The sequence below is a fragment of the Poecilia mexicana genome, unplaced genomic scaffold, assembly GCF_051168715.1.
Source record: "Poecilia mexicana isolate PSO_F unplaced genomic scaffold, ASM5116871v1 scaffold_23, whole genome shotgun sequence".
In the NCBI taxonomy this organism is placed as follows: Eukaryota; Metazoa; Chordata; class Actinopteri; order Cyprinodontiformes; family Poeciliidae; genus Poecilia; species Poecilia mexicana.
This window is the reverse complement of record NW_028263392.1, coordinates 1,027,361-1,042,379: the sequence shown is the minus strand read 5'-3', so window position 1 is coordinate 1,042,379 and position 15,019 is coordinate 1,027,361. Positions and strand designations below refer to the sequence as shown.

The following is a 15,019-nucleotide window of genomic DNA, read 5'->3' as shown; positions in this document are numbered from 1 at the left end:
ATTCTGAACATGATTACATGTGATCAAACAAAAACTCAAGCCTAACTCCTCCTTCACAGAGATCCTCCGCTGCATGTCAGAGGAGCATCTGATAAGTTTTTATATCTGACTCATAAAGTCGTCTAGAAATAACTGATGAAGCTTCGCGTCTTATTTGAACACTATAGCAGCTTTATAAAATCAGGTTAAAATGGTTGGAGCAAAAAACACTTCCTTTTTATTGTCCAAAAAATATCCTGGTCATCACTGTGATGTGTAACCGTGGCAACAAAGTATAGATTTTACAACAGGCAGCAGCTGATTAGCATATTAATACCTGAACTAACAACCCAAATCCCATGGAAATTGAAAAGCCTCGGCTTTCTAACTATGACAGAGATTTAAAGCAAAAGCAAATGAGGCGGATTAGCAGCACTGGCCAATAATTTCTTCAGATTTGTTGGAAGACTGACTGCTACTGGAGATCCTTCCTGCCCGCAGCTTTAAGGATGTTTAGATGTTGAGAGTTACACCAACTTTTAATTTACCTTTGGGATAAATGAAGTATTTTTTAGTTGAGTTGAAAAATCAGTGAGTTAATAAAAATTTAATTAAACTGGAAGAGTCTTTATTTTACAAAAAACTATTTCATAGATAACATATATCATAATATTATTGCTACTATTTAATTACAATTTAATAGAACAGTATACTAAGAGAGAACTGACTTTAAAAAAAAAACTTGACCAGATCCTTAAATTCCCAAAACATTTGACTTTTTATATTGAACTGTTGAAATCTGATTATATCCATTCCATAATTATATACTTAAGTTAAATTATGAAGAATGAAAATGGACTTTGGGAAGTACTGAGATTGAGTTTGGAAAGATGATGCCCAGCTTCAGTTGTTCTCAGTCATTTTCTTTCTTGTTATCTTTAAGTTTTTCCTCAGTTGTTTTTGTGTCTCACTTCTCTTCTCTTTATTTATTTAGTTTATGACTCTCGGGTGTAAAATAAGGCACTTTTATGTGCTGAGGCATAAAAACATATTATGTTTCAATTTACATTTCTTATTAAGTGGTCTTTACATTTTACTGCCCAACTAAAGCAACTCACAGCTCACAGAGCCTGCAGGTAAAACGCCTGGATTTTGCTTGAAATTTGATCCAGACCTCCAACCAGGTTTATTGTGAAGCACTTTGGTCAGCTGGGCTAATCTTTGACTTGACTTGACACAGACCATATGAACATCAGATCTGGATTTTTCAATATAGTTTGTGAATCCCTGCTGTAGCTCACTGACAGCCAGATGCAAAGAAACCATTTAAAACTTTGGTACAGTACCAAATATCTGCACCAAGATGATAGGTTTTATCTCAACCTACATAAAAAGAACCACAGACAACGTATATGAGTTTTCAAACCAAGCTTTCATGAAAGGAGGAGACGCAGCGGATCGCTCCAGCAAACAGCCAACCGCGCAATTCTGATAACTTTCAGTTCGGCTTTGCCTTTTATTTTCACAGTAGGGAGAGATAAGAAGGTTCTGTCTCTGCACACAGGTCATCAAGTCTTTTTCTTATTAATACATTTTTATAAGTGAGCGGTTTTTTTTGTTTGTTTTTTTTTACAGTGGATAAAATCTTGATGAATCAATTATTAAAACAATAATAAAAAAAAATCACAAAAATGACTTTGGAACTATCCAAAGGGACAGCAGAGGATCTTTCCAACATGCAGTTTGGTCTTCAGCTCACCAAAGCTGGTCACCAGCCGCGGTTCATTGCATTGGCAAAGTGAAAAAGTGTGAAAACACAAAAAAGAAAAGATGATTCACTTCATGAATCATTTAAAGGGCTTTGAGCTCGATGCTTCAATACACCGAGTACAAAAGCATGTTTACCACCATGTTGCATCAGTTTCTGTAAGGCGTTGATACGGTGCTGGTCTGGTCTCACCCAGACACACAGTCACAAGTCTCCTCTGACTATCCAGCTTTCACATCCACTTCACTGTCATTCATGTTTTCATATTTTAACCTAATTAAAAAGCACATGAGAACATAGTTTGCATGCCATTTTTTATAGGGAGATGCTGTACATTAACCTAATGGTTCTACCTCATATGTGACCTGATGACCCGATCCAGCCATCTGGTAACTGCTGCTGATTATCTCAGAAGGAAGACTAAATCTGTTTAAATCGCCTTTAACAATCATAAGTGGTCAGTCGAATCGTTGCTTCAAAGAGAACAGAATCTTTTTGAAATTTGCAGCAAACAAGTTTGTTAGATAATGAGGCAATTTAGCTTTTCATGTTACTGCAAACACAATAAAATTGGGATTTCTTCATGTGTTCTGTGGCGCTCTGCACCGCCTCCTCCATCAAAGAGAAAAGCAGAGCCATCGTCCCTTTGAAATCTCTCTGCCTCCCTCCTCTCGCTACTTTCCTCCTAACCTCTGTTCAAATGCAGGGAGCGAAAACGAATAAATCTTCCTTATTTGATACCCCGGTGTTTAAATCCTTGATGACATAAAAGCTTCCTGCGCAAACAAAGCCTCAGCAGCGTAGTGCGCTTTGGTTTAACGGCGGACTGACACCCCATCAGCTGCTCTGGCTCCTTCTGGCCCAGTGGCATCAGGGTTCCAGGAAAGGGAAGTACAAGAAACATGGGAGGATATAAACCAAAGTGACGGGACTGTTGGCTTGGCTGTGGGTGTAACAATCCAGACAGGTATTATCTCCTGGCACAGATGCACTCAGACACATTCCTCTCCTCACTGATTACATTTATTTGTAAAATACTTCAATTACTTGTCTCTGCAGCTTGATGGAAGTACCTGGACGCCTGCAGGCTAAAGAATAAAAGGCTCGACTTTATGGCAATTATATTTAGAACTATGAAAGCAAAATGTGATTAACAAAAACAATGACTCACAGTTGTTTTTTTTCTCTTTTTCTTTATAAGGTTGTTATAATGACAGGAAAAGATAAAAGCAAACAAAATAGACAGACATGCTAATTAAAGTTGCTTAGCCCTACATTTTTTGCGATGGATTTTTTTCTTTTTAATAATGGATATTTTGGTTCATGGTTAAAAAAATCAGCTATGCAGGAGTCAGATAAGCAACACTGTGATAGCTTTACTCCATCAACAGGTGGTGATACAGTCAACATTATCTGCATCAAAACTCAAAAGTAATCTGCGCAGTTACCCTGACTGGATCGGGTGAGTTCTTCAAAAGATGCAGGCTCTGAATTTGGACACACCCTGAGTCACCCTATCATGGTTGCCAGGCGACAGGACATAATACTGATGTAAGAGCGGCAATGAATCTAAATGTCAGACCGTTTGAATCCATACCCGCTTACTTTTTGTCTTTGTGTTCAACAATAATCAAGATTCTTCATTGATATTCTCTCATATTCTAAATATGTTATGGTTTACATTTCCATTATCTTTGCTAAGCTACAGGGATTCATTACCTACTTATCATGTCTTTCATTCATATTTTTCACTTACGTTTTAACTGAACACCAAAATAGACCTGAACTCCAACTGAAACCACAAAGTCTGGGAGTAAAGACCTTCTTATCAAAATATTGCAAAAATATTCTGACTCTGAGGACTTGTCATAGATCACACACTCACACACACACACATACAGAGGTAAGACAGGCAGCTCTCTTGACCGCTTACTTCAAGGACCCTGAGGAGTTTACTCAAGCTACAGTAACTCCCGCTGTGCACACAGAAACATATCAATGGGACTTCACAGGAGGAGGAACGTGTGGAAAAATCCTACACAGAAAACTAGCTTACCATGAGTCCATGTGCACCTGGACTAATCATAGCTGTCCAGAGGAGCACTTAGAGCTCCCTGTGTGTAGGGTGATAAATGACCAGTTCAACACAGAACAGAGCGGCACAGGGTGAGAACGGGAAGTGTTAGAGGATAAAACCAGGATTGGTTTCAGAACGCATAGGGACGAGGATGAGAGACTGACAGCAGCTAACTCTGTGATAGCACCAGGAAAAAAGAAAGGAAGAAGGAAGGAAGGAAGGAAGGAAGGAAGGAAGGAAGAAGGAAGGAAGGAAGGAAGGAAGGAAGGAAGGAAGGAAGGAAGGAAGGAAGGAAGGAAGGAAGGAAGGAAGGAAGGAAGGAAGGAAGGAAGGAAGGAAGGAAGGAAGGAAGGAAGGAAAGGAACTAAGGTGTACATTGAATTTTGTATAGGGTTAAGGTTAAGCATGTAATGGTTAGGTTTAGGATAAGATTAAGGTTTAGGCTGTAGAAATGAATGGAAGTCAATGGAAAGTCCCCACAAAGATAGCCACGCAAACATGTGTATGTGTGTGTGTGCGTGTGTGTGTGTGTGTGTGTGTGGGTGTGTGTGTGTGTGTGTGTGTGTGTGTGTGTGTGTGTGTGTGTGTGTGTGTGTGTGTGTGTGTGTTCTTCCTACCTGTGAGGGGCTGTAGAGCTCCTGCAGAGCGTTGCGGGACCCTTTCCGACAGCAGCCGTCCACCACAAAGGGATTCCTCTGCATGACTGGAAAGAACAGAGAACACTTAGAAGAAAGACTGAGGCAGAAAAGAGAAAACATATCTGCTACTATTATCTCATAATATTCAGTCATATGCATTTATGATCACTAGGATTTCAATAATATTGTAATTGTTACTTTTTTTCTTTTCCAACTTCAAGTTGTCTGAACCTGAATGCAAACTGGATTGAAATCATATCAGGGAAATTTTTTTGTGTGGTGATGGAGGTTATGGTCAACCCTAACAACTTATATTAAAATAGGAAGCTTCCTTTCTAAGATGAATTAAGCAAAAAAAAAAAAAGGTTTTAGAGGGACTGTGTATTCTTCAGAATATAAAGATATTGCATGGTAACCACAGAACCTTCAACTTTTTTTATTTCGAGTCAACAAAATTAAACAATTAAAAAAAACATGTTAAGAAGAAAAGACACAACTTTTCTGCAGTGGATTTATTTGAGATAAATGATGCATAAGACAACCAGGTACCCTTTCTTTAGAACTGTAGATTCTTGCAACTTCCTTGGGTTGCCCAGAGGCACCAGGTGTTCAGACCTTTGAGACATTAAGAGGGTAAGGAGGGCTGAAACCTGACTGCCACTGAAACACAGGAGCTGAACCACCTGGACCAACAGATCTAAAGACCTAAAGCCATTTTATAGACGATCTTTTCTTTAATTGGTGGCACAAGACAAACTCTACAGGACAATGCTTCGTGGCATACTTCAAAGTACTCTAGTGCATGATGTGATCAGCAGAGTAACAGAGGAAACCAGTTCATCTGTCCGAATGGAGTCTCAAAGGTTAAAATAAAAAAACACAGCAGCCTTGTTTTGTCATTTTGAATCCATCCACAGGTGTAATATGAAACTAATCAATTTTAATTTTCACAGAAATGTTTCTGTAGATTGGTGCTTTAAGTATTACTTTGAAGTAAAATGTGAACTATTGTGTTGACTTTTTGTCCTGCTACCAGACTGAGGCAACACCAAAATTTCAACTGGCTAGATATGCACTATAAAAATATACTGATAGGTAAACCATTAGTAACTAGGAAATCTAAGCTGGCCTCTGCTTCATAGCTTTCCATAAATAAACCAAAGGCCTGCTTCACCACTTCACTTGGATTGGGTTGTATTTGACTTCAGTCTTTTTGAAACAGTTTGAGAATTTATAAAACCTTTGGTGTATTTGTAGCCGGGCCTCTACCTTCCCACACGATTCTCCTCTCCCTCTGCCTGGGATTGTAGTCTGCTTATGGTTGTAGTTTGGCAATGGCAGCAGAGGAAGTGGATAAAACCATTGAGTCTGTGTTTGGCCACACTTCCAAATACTGAGCAGACAAAATCAGAGCAAGAGGAACGTATAAGACATTTTATTGCTGACAAACATTTTGTGGCCCTGGTCCCCAGCGTTGACAGCACAATTACTGTAAGTTTTACAGAGCTGGAACATTATGTACGTCCAAATGTTAGCACAACTGGGTAAAATCAGATCCAATACTGAACTTCCGAGTTCACGCCTCCAGCAATCAGTTGTTTCTCAACAGCCGGGGCCCCGGGCCCTCTGGACATAGAGCAAGAGGCTGGTTTCTACCAAGCTAAACTATTTGTGAAAAGAAATTTCAAAAGAGCATCAACATTCCCCCTAATTGATCAAATCTTTTTTTTATGTATCACCTCATCAAATGTGTTTTAGCTTTTTATTATTTTTTTGAACACTAATCTTTAAAGCGTGCTAAACTTGGATATGAGGAATTTCCCATCCAATATTCAACTTTCAACTCACCCAGCTTTGGTGCCAACCTGCAGTTCCAGCTCGGGTTTTAGCTAAAAGCCATCCTTTGAGGTTGGTTACCAGTTTAGACCCCGATGTGATCTGATGCCAAGCACAAACAGCCTCCGCCGACTTCAGTGTAACGAAGGAATATCAGCAAATCAAACATGAGATCAGCCCGGTTCACAGCAAACATAGAAATAGAAAAGTTTAGGCTGTACATTTCCTAAACTGCCCCAAATTTGGATTTTATAACATTTCATGCCACCATGAATAATAACCATTTACTGCAGGTAAGACGCCTGGAGCTACAGGGATGAATAATGAAAGCAAGCAGACTATATGCCAAGGGCAAAGCTGCAGTTCAGCATTTGTTTGGCAGGATTTCAGCTCCTTATTCAACTCTATGCAGAGCAGCTGCTGGCAGCGGATCAGCAGGATCAGCCAGCGCAACACTTCCATTCCAACACACTTTCTTTAAATGACTCTGTGGAAAGATGATGAAGGACAACGCAGACTTGACAAGCAAGAGAAATACTAAATAATGATGGATGTTCGTCTAGCTTATGGCTGTGGATGAATAGGACTTTGAAAGAGCGGAAAACCGATGATGAATTTAACAAATGATACACAGTAATAAGTCTGGACCATCTGTGGAGCTTTAAGTTGTCCTGGTTTTTCATTCCCATCACAGAAAAAAGTGATTTGTTGGTAGGGAAAAAGATGAGTATTACTATGCCTGTCAATATCGTATTACTATTTAATATTTATAGAGTGGCCGGCTGATGTTGTTACTGCCATAAAATACAGTTATTACATTTAAACTATAACCGTAATTCAAGTAAAAATATATTTTAAAAGACAATATTTAGACACAACAGTTAATTTATGTATCTGTGATTTCAGAAATAATTTGATGAAATACAGAAACACCATGCAGAGAACTAAGGGGACATGACTGTGTGTAGGTCCAACATCGTAACAGGAGATATGTAGGTATAAAATACATCAGGTGACATGAAGACAAGTCAGAGAAATGAAATAAAGACCCTGAAAACATTGTTCTATCAACTGTCTTTAATTACCCATGACTAGGTAAACTGAATGAGACAGTCCAACACCTTCCCCCTTACTGGTGCTCTACCATTTACCATTAAAATAAAGGGAACTCCTTATGCTTAAGATGATTTGAGCTTCAGGACATGGTGTGTCATGAAAGTAGCCAATAAGGACACTGTGGCTATAAATTCATAGAATGTGGCTCAGGTGGAACCAAAGGAAATAAAATGGACTGAGAAAATATCCACCAAGACCACACGTCTGAACCAGGGACACACGGCTAAATGGATACTTAGCTTCACATTGTTTCCTCTAACTTCTGACCCTGCCATCTACACACAGCAGCTGAATTAGAAGATAATCGGCTAATCTTCAGTTTTGATAAGCCTACATGAATTTTTGTCATGGTTTTTGGCTCTTAGCTGTCAAGAGAGGCATCCCATTCTGATGCACCGTTTGAGCTACAGTCAGTGGTTTATCCTCACATCCAGATGTCTTGATTGGACGTTTTACCAAAGGCATTAACAAGCATATAGTAGGTGGTCTGCCAAACAGCCCCCTTCCAGTAGGATAAGATTTTAAAATCTCTAACAGTGCTACCAGAAGCCTTTGAGTTACCAGGGCCTGGTTTCTGGATGTTAGCAAAGCTATGCATCCAGTTTCTACCAAGCTGCTGAAAGCATGGATTGAAGTTTGAAATAATTAGATCTGAAGTTACCCAATCACTAAGGCCCTCATGCATATGTGCCAGCTTGACCATGAAGGCAGCTACTCTATAAACAATCATACCCCACTGTGAAAAAAGAAGTGTTGAGCCGATCGACATCTTCGGCAGCGATAAAATGTCTTAAATAGAATAGAAACAACCTTTATTGTCCCACAAAGGGAAAACATAGCATTAAGCATTAAATTTGCTCCAACTTTATTCATTCAACATTTTGAAGCGTGACCAACACAGACTAAATGGCAGACTGCAATTCTAAAACAGTGAAGAAAATCAAAGTCATGTCCACCTAACTCCTCCATCTGTTTCTTGATTGGCCAGGTTAATATTCTACCAGAGAAATCAAACTCACTGGGAGAAATCCCAGATAGAGCACGGACGAGATGATGATGAAGACCATGACCACGATGGAATATAGATGCACTACTCTGTTCTTCAGCATATTCACAATGGACTATCGTTCTCATCTATCTCCTTCTTCACTCTGCCAGTACTTGTGAACCAGATGCCAACATGCTTGAACTGCTCCGATAAAGCACTCACTCTGACCCACAGCACTCTGCCTCTCTATGGGACAGAAAGCAGGAGTAAGGACATGCTTAGCAATCACAAACAAAAAAGTAAACTACCCACAAAGAGACTCAAAATGACCATGTGGGTGTTTAGAGGTTTTCCTCCAGGTCATTTAGGAGACCATATTCTCATTTTCTGCTAATGATCCATGGCTGATTTACTGGCTATGACTGCACACAGATCATTCTGTAACCACGTTAGCTCGTGTTTGGAAGGAATGTTCTGGGGTAGTCTGCAGATTTGCACATCTGCTGGGTAACAATGAGAATATCGGAACACACATTTGCTCATCTGTCTGCGCATCGTTATGATGTGACAAATCTGTTTACCACAAACATAAATCTGGATCTGCCTCTGCACCAAATATTAGTACAGTGAAGATCCACATCTTTGTCTGTCGCATTTCCCTTTCATCAGGAAAGGGAATCATCTGCACTGATGCCTGGCATCTCAGCAGGCATCAGTGCAGATGAGAGAAAGACACTGCAGATTTCTAAGGACTAGTGGATGAGAATTAAAGAGCTGATTATGCCAAGGTTGTCGCTGACCACAATTTTACTAGGTACCTCCTGCATGAGAATCTTGATCTGTCTGTTGGCAGGACTCTGGACTCTGCTGGGGGGCTGAGCTGAGTGCTTGTTAGTGTAATGAGGCTGAACAGACAGTTGTGACCTTCAACAGATTAGGGGAGAGACAGAAGCAATAACCAATGCCTCTACATCCTGCTAACATACAGTCCTGTACAGAAACGCCTGTGATTGTTAGCCTCATCGCCAAAACTGCTGCTCAATGATGCAGTTCAGCACGTTGCTCTGCAGTCTCTATGCTGCCAATCAATGGTTCACACATGAATTAATGCAGTTGTGAAATATCTTCCAAATCCCTCACTCGTTTGTGCATCATACTAAGTAGCAGTGGACAGAGCAAACCTACTGAATGACGTGATTAGGGTTCACTGATGGGTTCCCGAGCTGCGGTAATGTTGATCTGCTGGGCTAACAACGACTGATGCTGAAATACATCAGGTTGAACAAGTGTGAAGAACATTAGGTGCAATTCTCCCATCATATTAGCCCCTCATTGAGCAACAAGCTCGCTCCACTGAAACGTTAAGCTTGTTAGAGAAGGACATCAACCAGGTCGACCCTGGACGTGTCAAGACACCTGGACAGTATCTAAATAAGAGCACATATTCATGGCCAAGACTGCATAGAAAAGCGTAGCAGCCGTCTGACCAGCAGTGTGTAGCAACATGTGGGGGAAGGAGGTGTTAGATTGCTCAGTACAGATGCAGAAAAACTTGTTTCACTTTCATTATAGCAACTTTATTCTGCAGGATGATGGTCTACTCTGACCTGGGTAAATGGGCCGCGCCTAATGCCTGACATGTTTCTATATGTCCACCTTCTCTAATGAAGAGAAAACAGCATTTGCCTCACATCAGGCATAATCTGCCTAACACACAAACACAAACACACGCATGCACACACACACACACATGCATGCACGCACGCACACACACACACACACACACACGCACGCACACACACACACACACACGCACACACGCACACACACACACACACACATTCTGAGGTAAGATTTAAATCCAATCAGTCTGCACAGGACTTATCTCCGTACGGCGGTCCGCTCTGATGCCTCTAGGCATTTCCTCAATTATACACATCATAGACACAGACAGTGAAGCAGACAGCTGAATATTTCCTGATAATCCTGTCTGAGGTCCATCCGCTGCCTTTGACTAAGAGAGAGTGAGTCCGTTCTAGACACCCTCTGAAGGCACCTGGGATGAAACGGAAAAGCAGCCAGTAGAGTTGGGTTGGGTGTGGAGGCCCAGTCAGTCAATAGGAACACCAGGTTTCTTCCATAAGAAGCATCTGCCAACATCTGGCCTTCACTGTCCTCTCACCTGCTTGGACTGACTGGATTCCTCAGCTCAGAGTCAGCTAAGGTCATGGGAAAGTGGAAACTTTTTCATTTATTTCGTGCTGACAGGTACTGCCTGAGTAAGCTTCAATAAAGCGAAGGCGCACTCATAAATTACGGGATAATTACACTCAAATATTGGCAAACGTACAAGGACAGGTTTGTTTTCTTTCAGACTTTTTAGTTTAGGTAGAAACCCTTGAGCTCTTTCTTGTTATTGTGCATATTTTGGATTTGGTACAGCAGTCAGAACAGCACAATAATTAATGCAGAACCCACAAGTGTTATGAAGAGAAACACAAGATGTGAACTATAACAGAGATGCCCTTTTTTTTACTTCCAGGGAACGTTTCTGAGCTCATGGTTTCAGTAAAAGCAGGGTGCTGAAGCTGGGTGTAAGAATGATTCTTTATGAAAATTCAGTGGTTATGAGATCGAAAAATAATAATTTAGTGTCGTGAGAGATTTAATGGCCTTCTATAAGCCTAAAGAATGTCAAAATTTCCAATCTAATGATTTTTTAAAATAATCTTTCATCATTTGTACCAAAAGGTTGTAAAGGCAAAACAGTAATGAGTCTAGCAGAATATCAACAACTAATAAAAGGGACCAGTGTAGACAAGCCAATAAATCTAATGAATAAAGCCAATTAAGAGGCAATATGCCACAGAGCTCTGACTGAAAAAGCCTGTCACCCTTTGGCTTTTAGCCCAGACTTATGAACTTGTGGGAGCAGCTCACTTCATGAGCTTGAAGTTTACAATTTAAACATCTTAAGGATGCACAGGTGCCTCCCATGAATACTCTTACTAATCAATAACAATGCTTAGAAATGGATTTTAAGTCAGACTAGCAAGGAAGTGCAAGGAAGATAAAACAATATAATTTGGTTAAGTTGCAGCTCTGGATGGATTCTGGGGAACTTCCAGGTAAGGAAGTAAAAACTAACCCAGACCAAAAATAACCGTTAGAATTCTAAAGGTTAAAATCACTTTTTCAAAGTCCTGTGGTGTCAGATAAAAAATGTATCAATCAGCACAGATGATTTTTTCCTCATGCCTTAATGGCTTTGATTCAAAATGAGGGTTGAACTTGTGTTAAAGTGATTGAAAAGCAGGTGTGAAGTGTGGTGTACACAGAGCTGGTTTTCAGTGAAACTATGACATTTCATGATTACGACCAACAACAAATAGAACCTACATCTTCTGCACCAAATGGAAAAACTGACCGGAACAAGAACCATACCAAATGCAGCTAAGCATCAACACGAGGAACCCTACACACGTTTCAGAAGTCAAACAGTTGATCTTACCTGCCACTATCAGCCGAGCAATAAAAGCTACCCACTAGCATGGAAAAGATTAAGCTAATTACAAATTCATAGTGACATTGACTATGACGGATTTGCAACTTCCAACAGTCATTAAGAACCAGCTAGAGTGTTGTGTGTTCTAAACGTTTGCAGAAGGCAGCAGATCACTAAGAAGGATTTACTTTAGTTAGTGATGAAGTGAGAGATCTTGAGCTCATTACTATATAGCATAGTAGTAATGAAGATCAGCAAAACGCCACTACAGAGTTACAGTTCAGTCAGGGTTAATGTTTGGACTCTGACCAGGAATAAGGAACCTGTCTAAACAACAGCCAACCAGTCCTCTCTGGACGCTCCATATTACCCTGCGTTGTAATTTCACAGGCTGTGATTTCGCTCTATGCGCCTCATATACAACACATACTCTGTCGAACTCTCAGAACAAGCCTGCAGTCATGCACAACATCTGCCACCATCTATCAGCAGAGGATTACGGACCGCTGGAGGAGGATTAATTTGTTGCTAATCTTTACTTCTCAGCTGGAGAGAGCCCAACACACACCGACGCAACGCGACACACTGGGCCGTGCGAATCTAAACTCTGACTTTCACTCTGATTTTGTTGCATTGTGTGTGTTACCCTGTCGCCCTGCATGGAAAGAAATGACTGTGGTATGAATGAACAATGGAAGCCAAACAGAGGAGAGAGAGATGCGGTGATTAGCGATGTTGGCACAACTTCATTAACCTAAGCTCTGTGAGAAAAGTTATTCAGCTCGAATGCTGGCTATTAAACCAATCAACTCTCGAGTGATGATTGGCTCCATGCAGGTCTTTCAAATTAAAGCACCAGATTGAATCACATTAATGATGATTACAGACAAGAGGAAAACACACAGGCAATTAAAACCCCCACCTCAGGCTCATATAGGAAGAAAGTACCAGGTAGTTATCTAAGGCAGACTTTAACTTAACTCTGTCTGCTGGTGGAGAGAAAACCGAACAGTATCAGAGAGTATCAGAGACAGTTTTGTTATATTGATATGCATAATCAAATCAACCATGAAAAGATTTTTTACTCCCGGTAAGAAAAAAACAATACTTAATTAATCCAAGATGGTCCTTATTAAAGATGTGATATTAGAATAACTGTCTAGCTGCATTAATACATAGATGACAGTAAAAAAACTGGTTTAAATAAATTTATAAACTGCTCAGGTTAAAATTATAATGATGTGGGCAAAAAGGTAAAGAACACAATACAACAAATAAATAAACTGAGTTTTCTGTGCCATTAATGTTACAAATATAGTGTCACTAAACTAGAAACTAACTGAATAAAAAACATACAGAGGATCCCTCCCTTCAGTATTCATGAAGTTTTCTTTGGAACTCCAAATGATTTGTGGAAAATCCACCTGTTTGGGGATTTATTAAAAAAAGAATCCATCTTGAAATACCTTGACACACTCCTGTCTGACATTTGTAAAACAGCCAATCCACAAGTGGCGCTGAGCTTCCATGGCACTGACTGGCTGAAACCCCAAGAGGTGAGATAAGGAAGACCAGGGATGTTAGCTTCTGCGGCAGCACTAAGACGATTTTCACTGTGCAAATTAATGCATATCAAGGTATATCTTGTGTGTAAACTATGAAACTGGACAACAGGGAGTGTTTTTAGAGTGAGGTGAGGGGGATGCTGAAGTTTGGGTGAATCTTTTGTTGGTGGCTGTGATTCCTCAACCCCCACTGCACAGTGGGATGGTGAAGGAGCTCAGAATGTTCTTCCAGACATAAATGCAACTGAAAATCTGCTGCAAATCTTGAAACTGATTTATTTTGCCATGAAGAATGGGCAATCTGAATATGAAAAGCTGGTATGAACATACCTCACAAGACTTACAGCTGAAATGACACTGGGGGTTTTATAAAGTGTTACAAAGAAACCTTCGGCGCAGTGTGAGGCATTTCCTGTCGTGAATTTGCAAGAGATGATGGTGTATCATTTGACTGCAGGAAGATACACTAAGTGGACATAATTGTATCTTTTGATGCTGATGGGCAGTAATCACCAACCAGACTCTCCAAACATAAGGACTCTGAGCGGGAAACCTGGAGTACATTACTTCTACTGAGCATAAAATCAAACAGCTTCAGCACATTAAGTTCAGTCTGAAGAGATGTGGAGTCTAACCCCTGCAGAAACCCCTCAGGAAACCCCACAGGAGGCTCCTCTCAACTGCAAGATATTTACTGGAGTGAAAAAGTTGCACCTGATCACCAGAGAGGAATCCAAGTTGGTTGACTTGGCTGGAGACTGAGAGGTGAACACTTCGCAGGGCGACTTCATGAAGGAGAGGTAAATAGAAACACTGTGAAAATAGTAGAGAAACTGAGAAAGCACAAGTGGTGGTGAGGGTGGAGAAGTGGAACATTTGAATGAAATGCAGTACGGCTCTGTTAGGTCAGACAGCTGCAGATTACAAAGACGTGGGATGTAAATTTCTAGTGACAGGCCAGGTGGGTCAAACTCAGACCCTGTCAAAAATCTGAATGTTCTTAAAGGGCCGGTTGTGACAGATAGAACCCATTACATTCCTAAAATATGAAATAAGTAGCTGTTTCAGCATTCAACAAGTGTTTCTTAAAATAATATTGAACATCTTTTCACACTGATCACTCCATCCAGGATTTTGTGATTGTTTTTCTTATAATCAAAATCACAGGTTTTGTGGTGCTAATTTAGAAATATTTGAAAGGAATTTTTATATTTGCACCCATGTTGAATGACTTTTTATCAATTGTTGTATCAGTCACAGACTATAATTTTTGGACAATTTTGAGAAAAAAATCAGAAAAAATGTGGGGATCTGTTGATTTTGTGTGAATTTTGTGGATTTGTGGAGAAACTGGAAGGGTGTATTTGGAGACTAGAGGGCCACATAAAAAGCTGCGGCGGGCCAGATTTGACCCCAGGGCCTTGAGTTCGACACGTGTGTGGTAGGCTCACACGTTTGTTTTCGTTGTATTTACCCAAAATTCCCTTTGCCTATAGTCCACTTCCTGCTTTTGTAGCGGTCTCTGGTTTGCTTGGTGTTTACAGATG

The 15,019-nt window shown here is 40.3% G+C and overlaps 1 protein-coding gene across 1 annotated transcript in view; it reads right to left on the bottom strand.

The window, feature by feature from the left end:
* Positions 1–15,019, bottom strand: part of chst11 (carbohydrate (chondroitin 4) sulfotransferase 11) — a 70,133-nt gene that overhangs the window by 14,369 nt on the left and 40,745 nt on the right. The window contains exon 2 of the mRNA XM_015012940.2: positions 4,442–4,527. Within this exon, the coding sequence (XP_014868426.1) occupies positions 4,442–4,527 (86 nt within the window). The remainder of the gene's footprint in view (positions 1–4,441; positions 4,528–15,019) is intronic.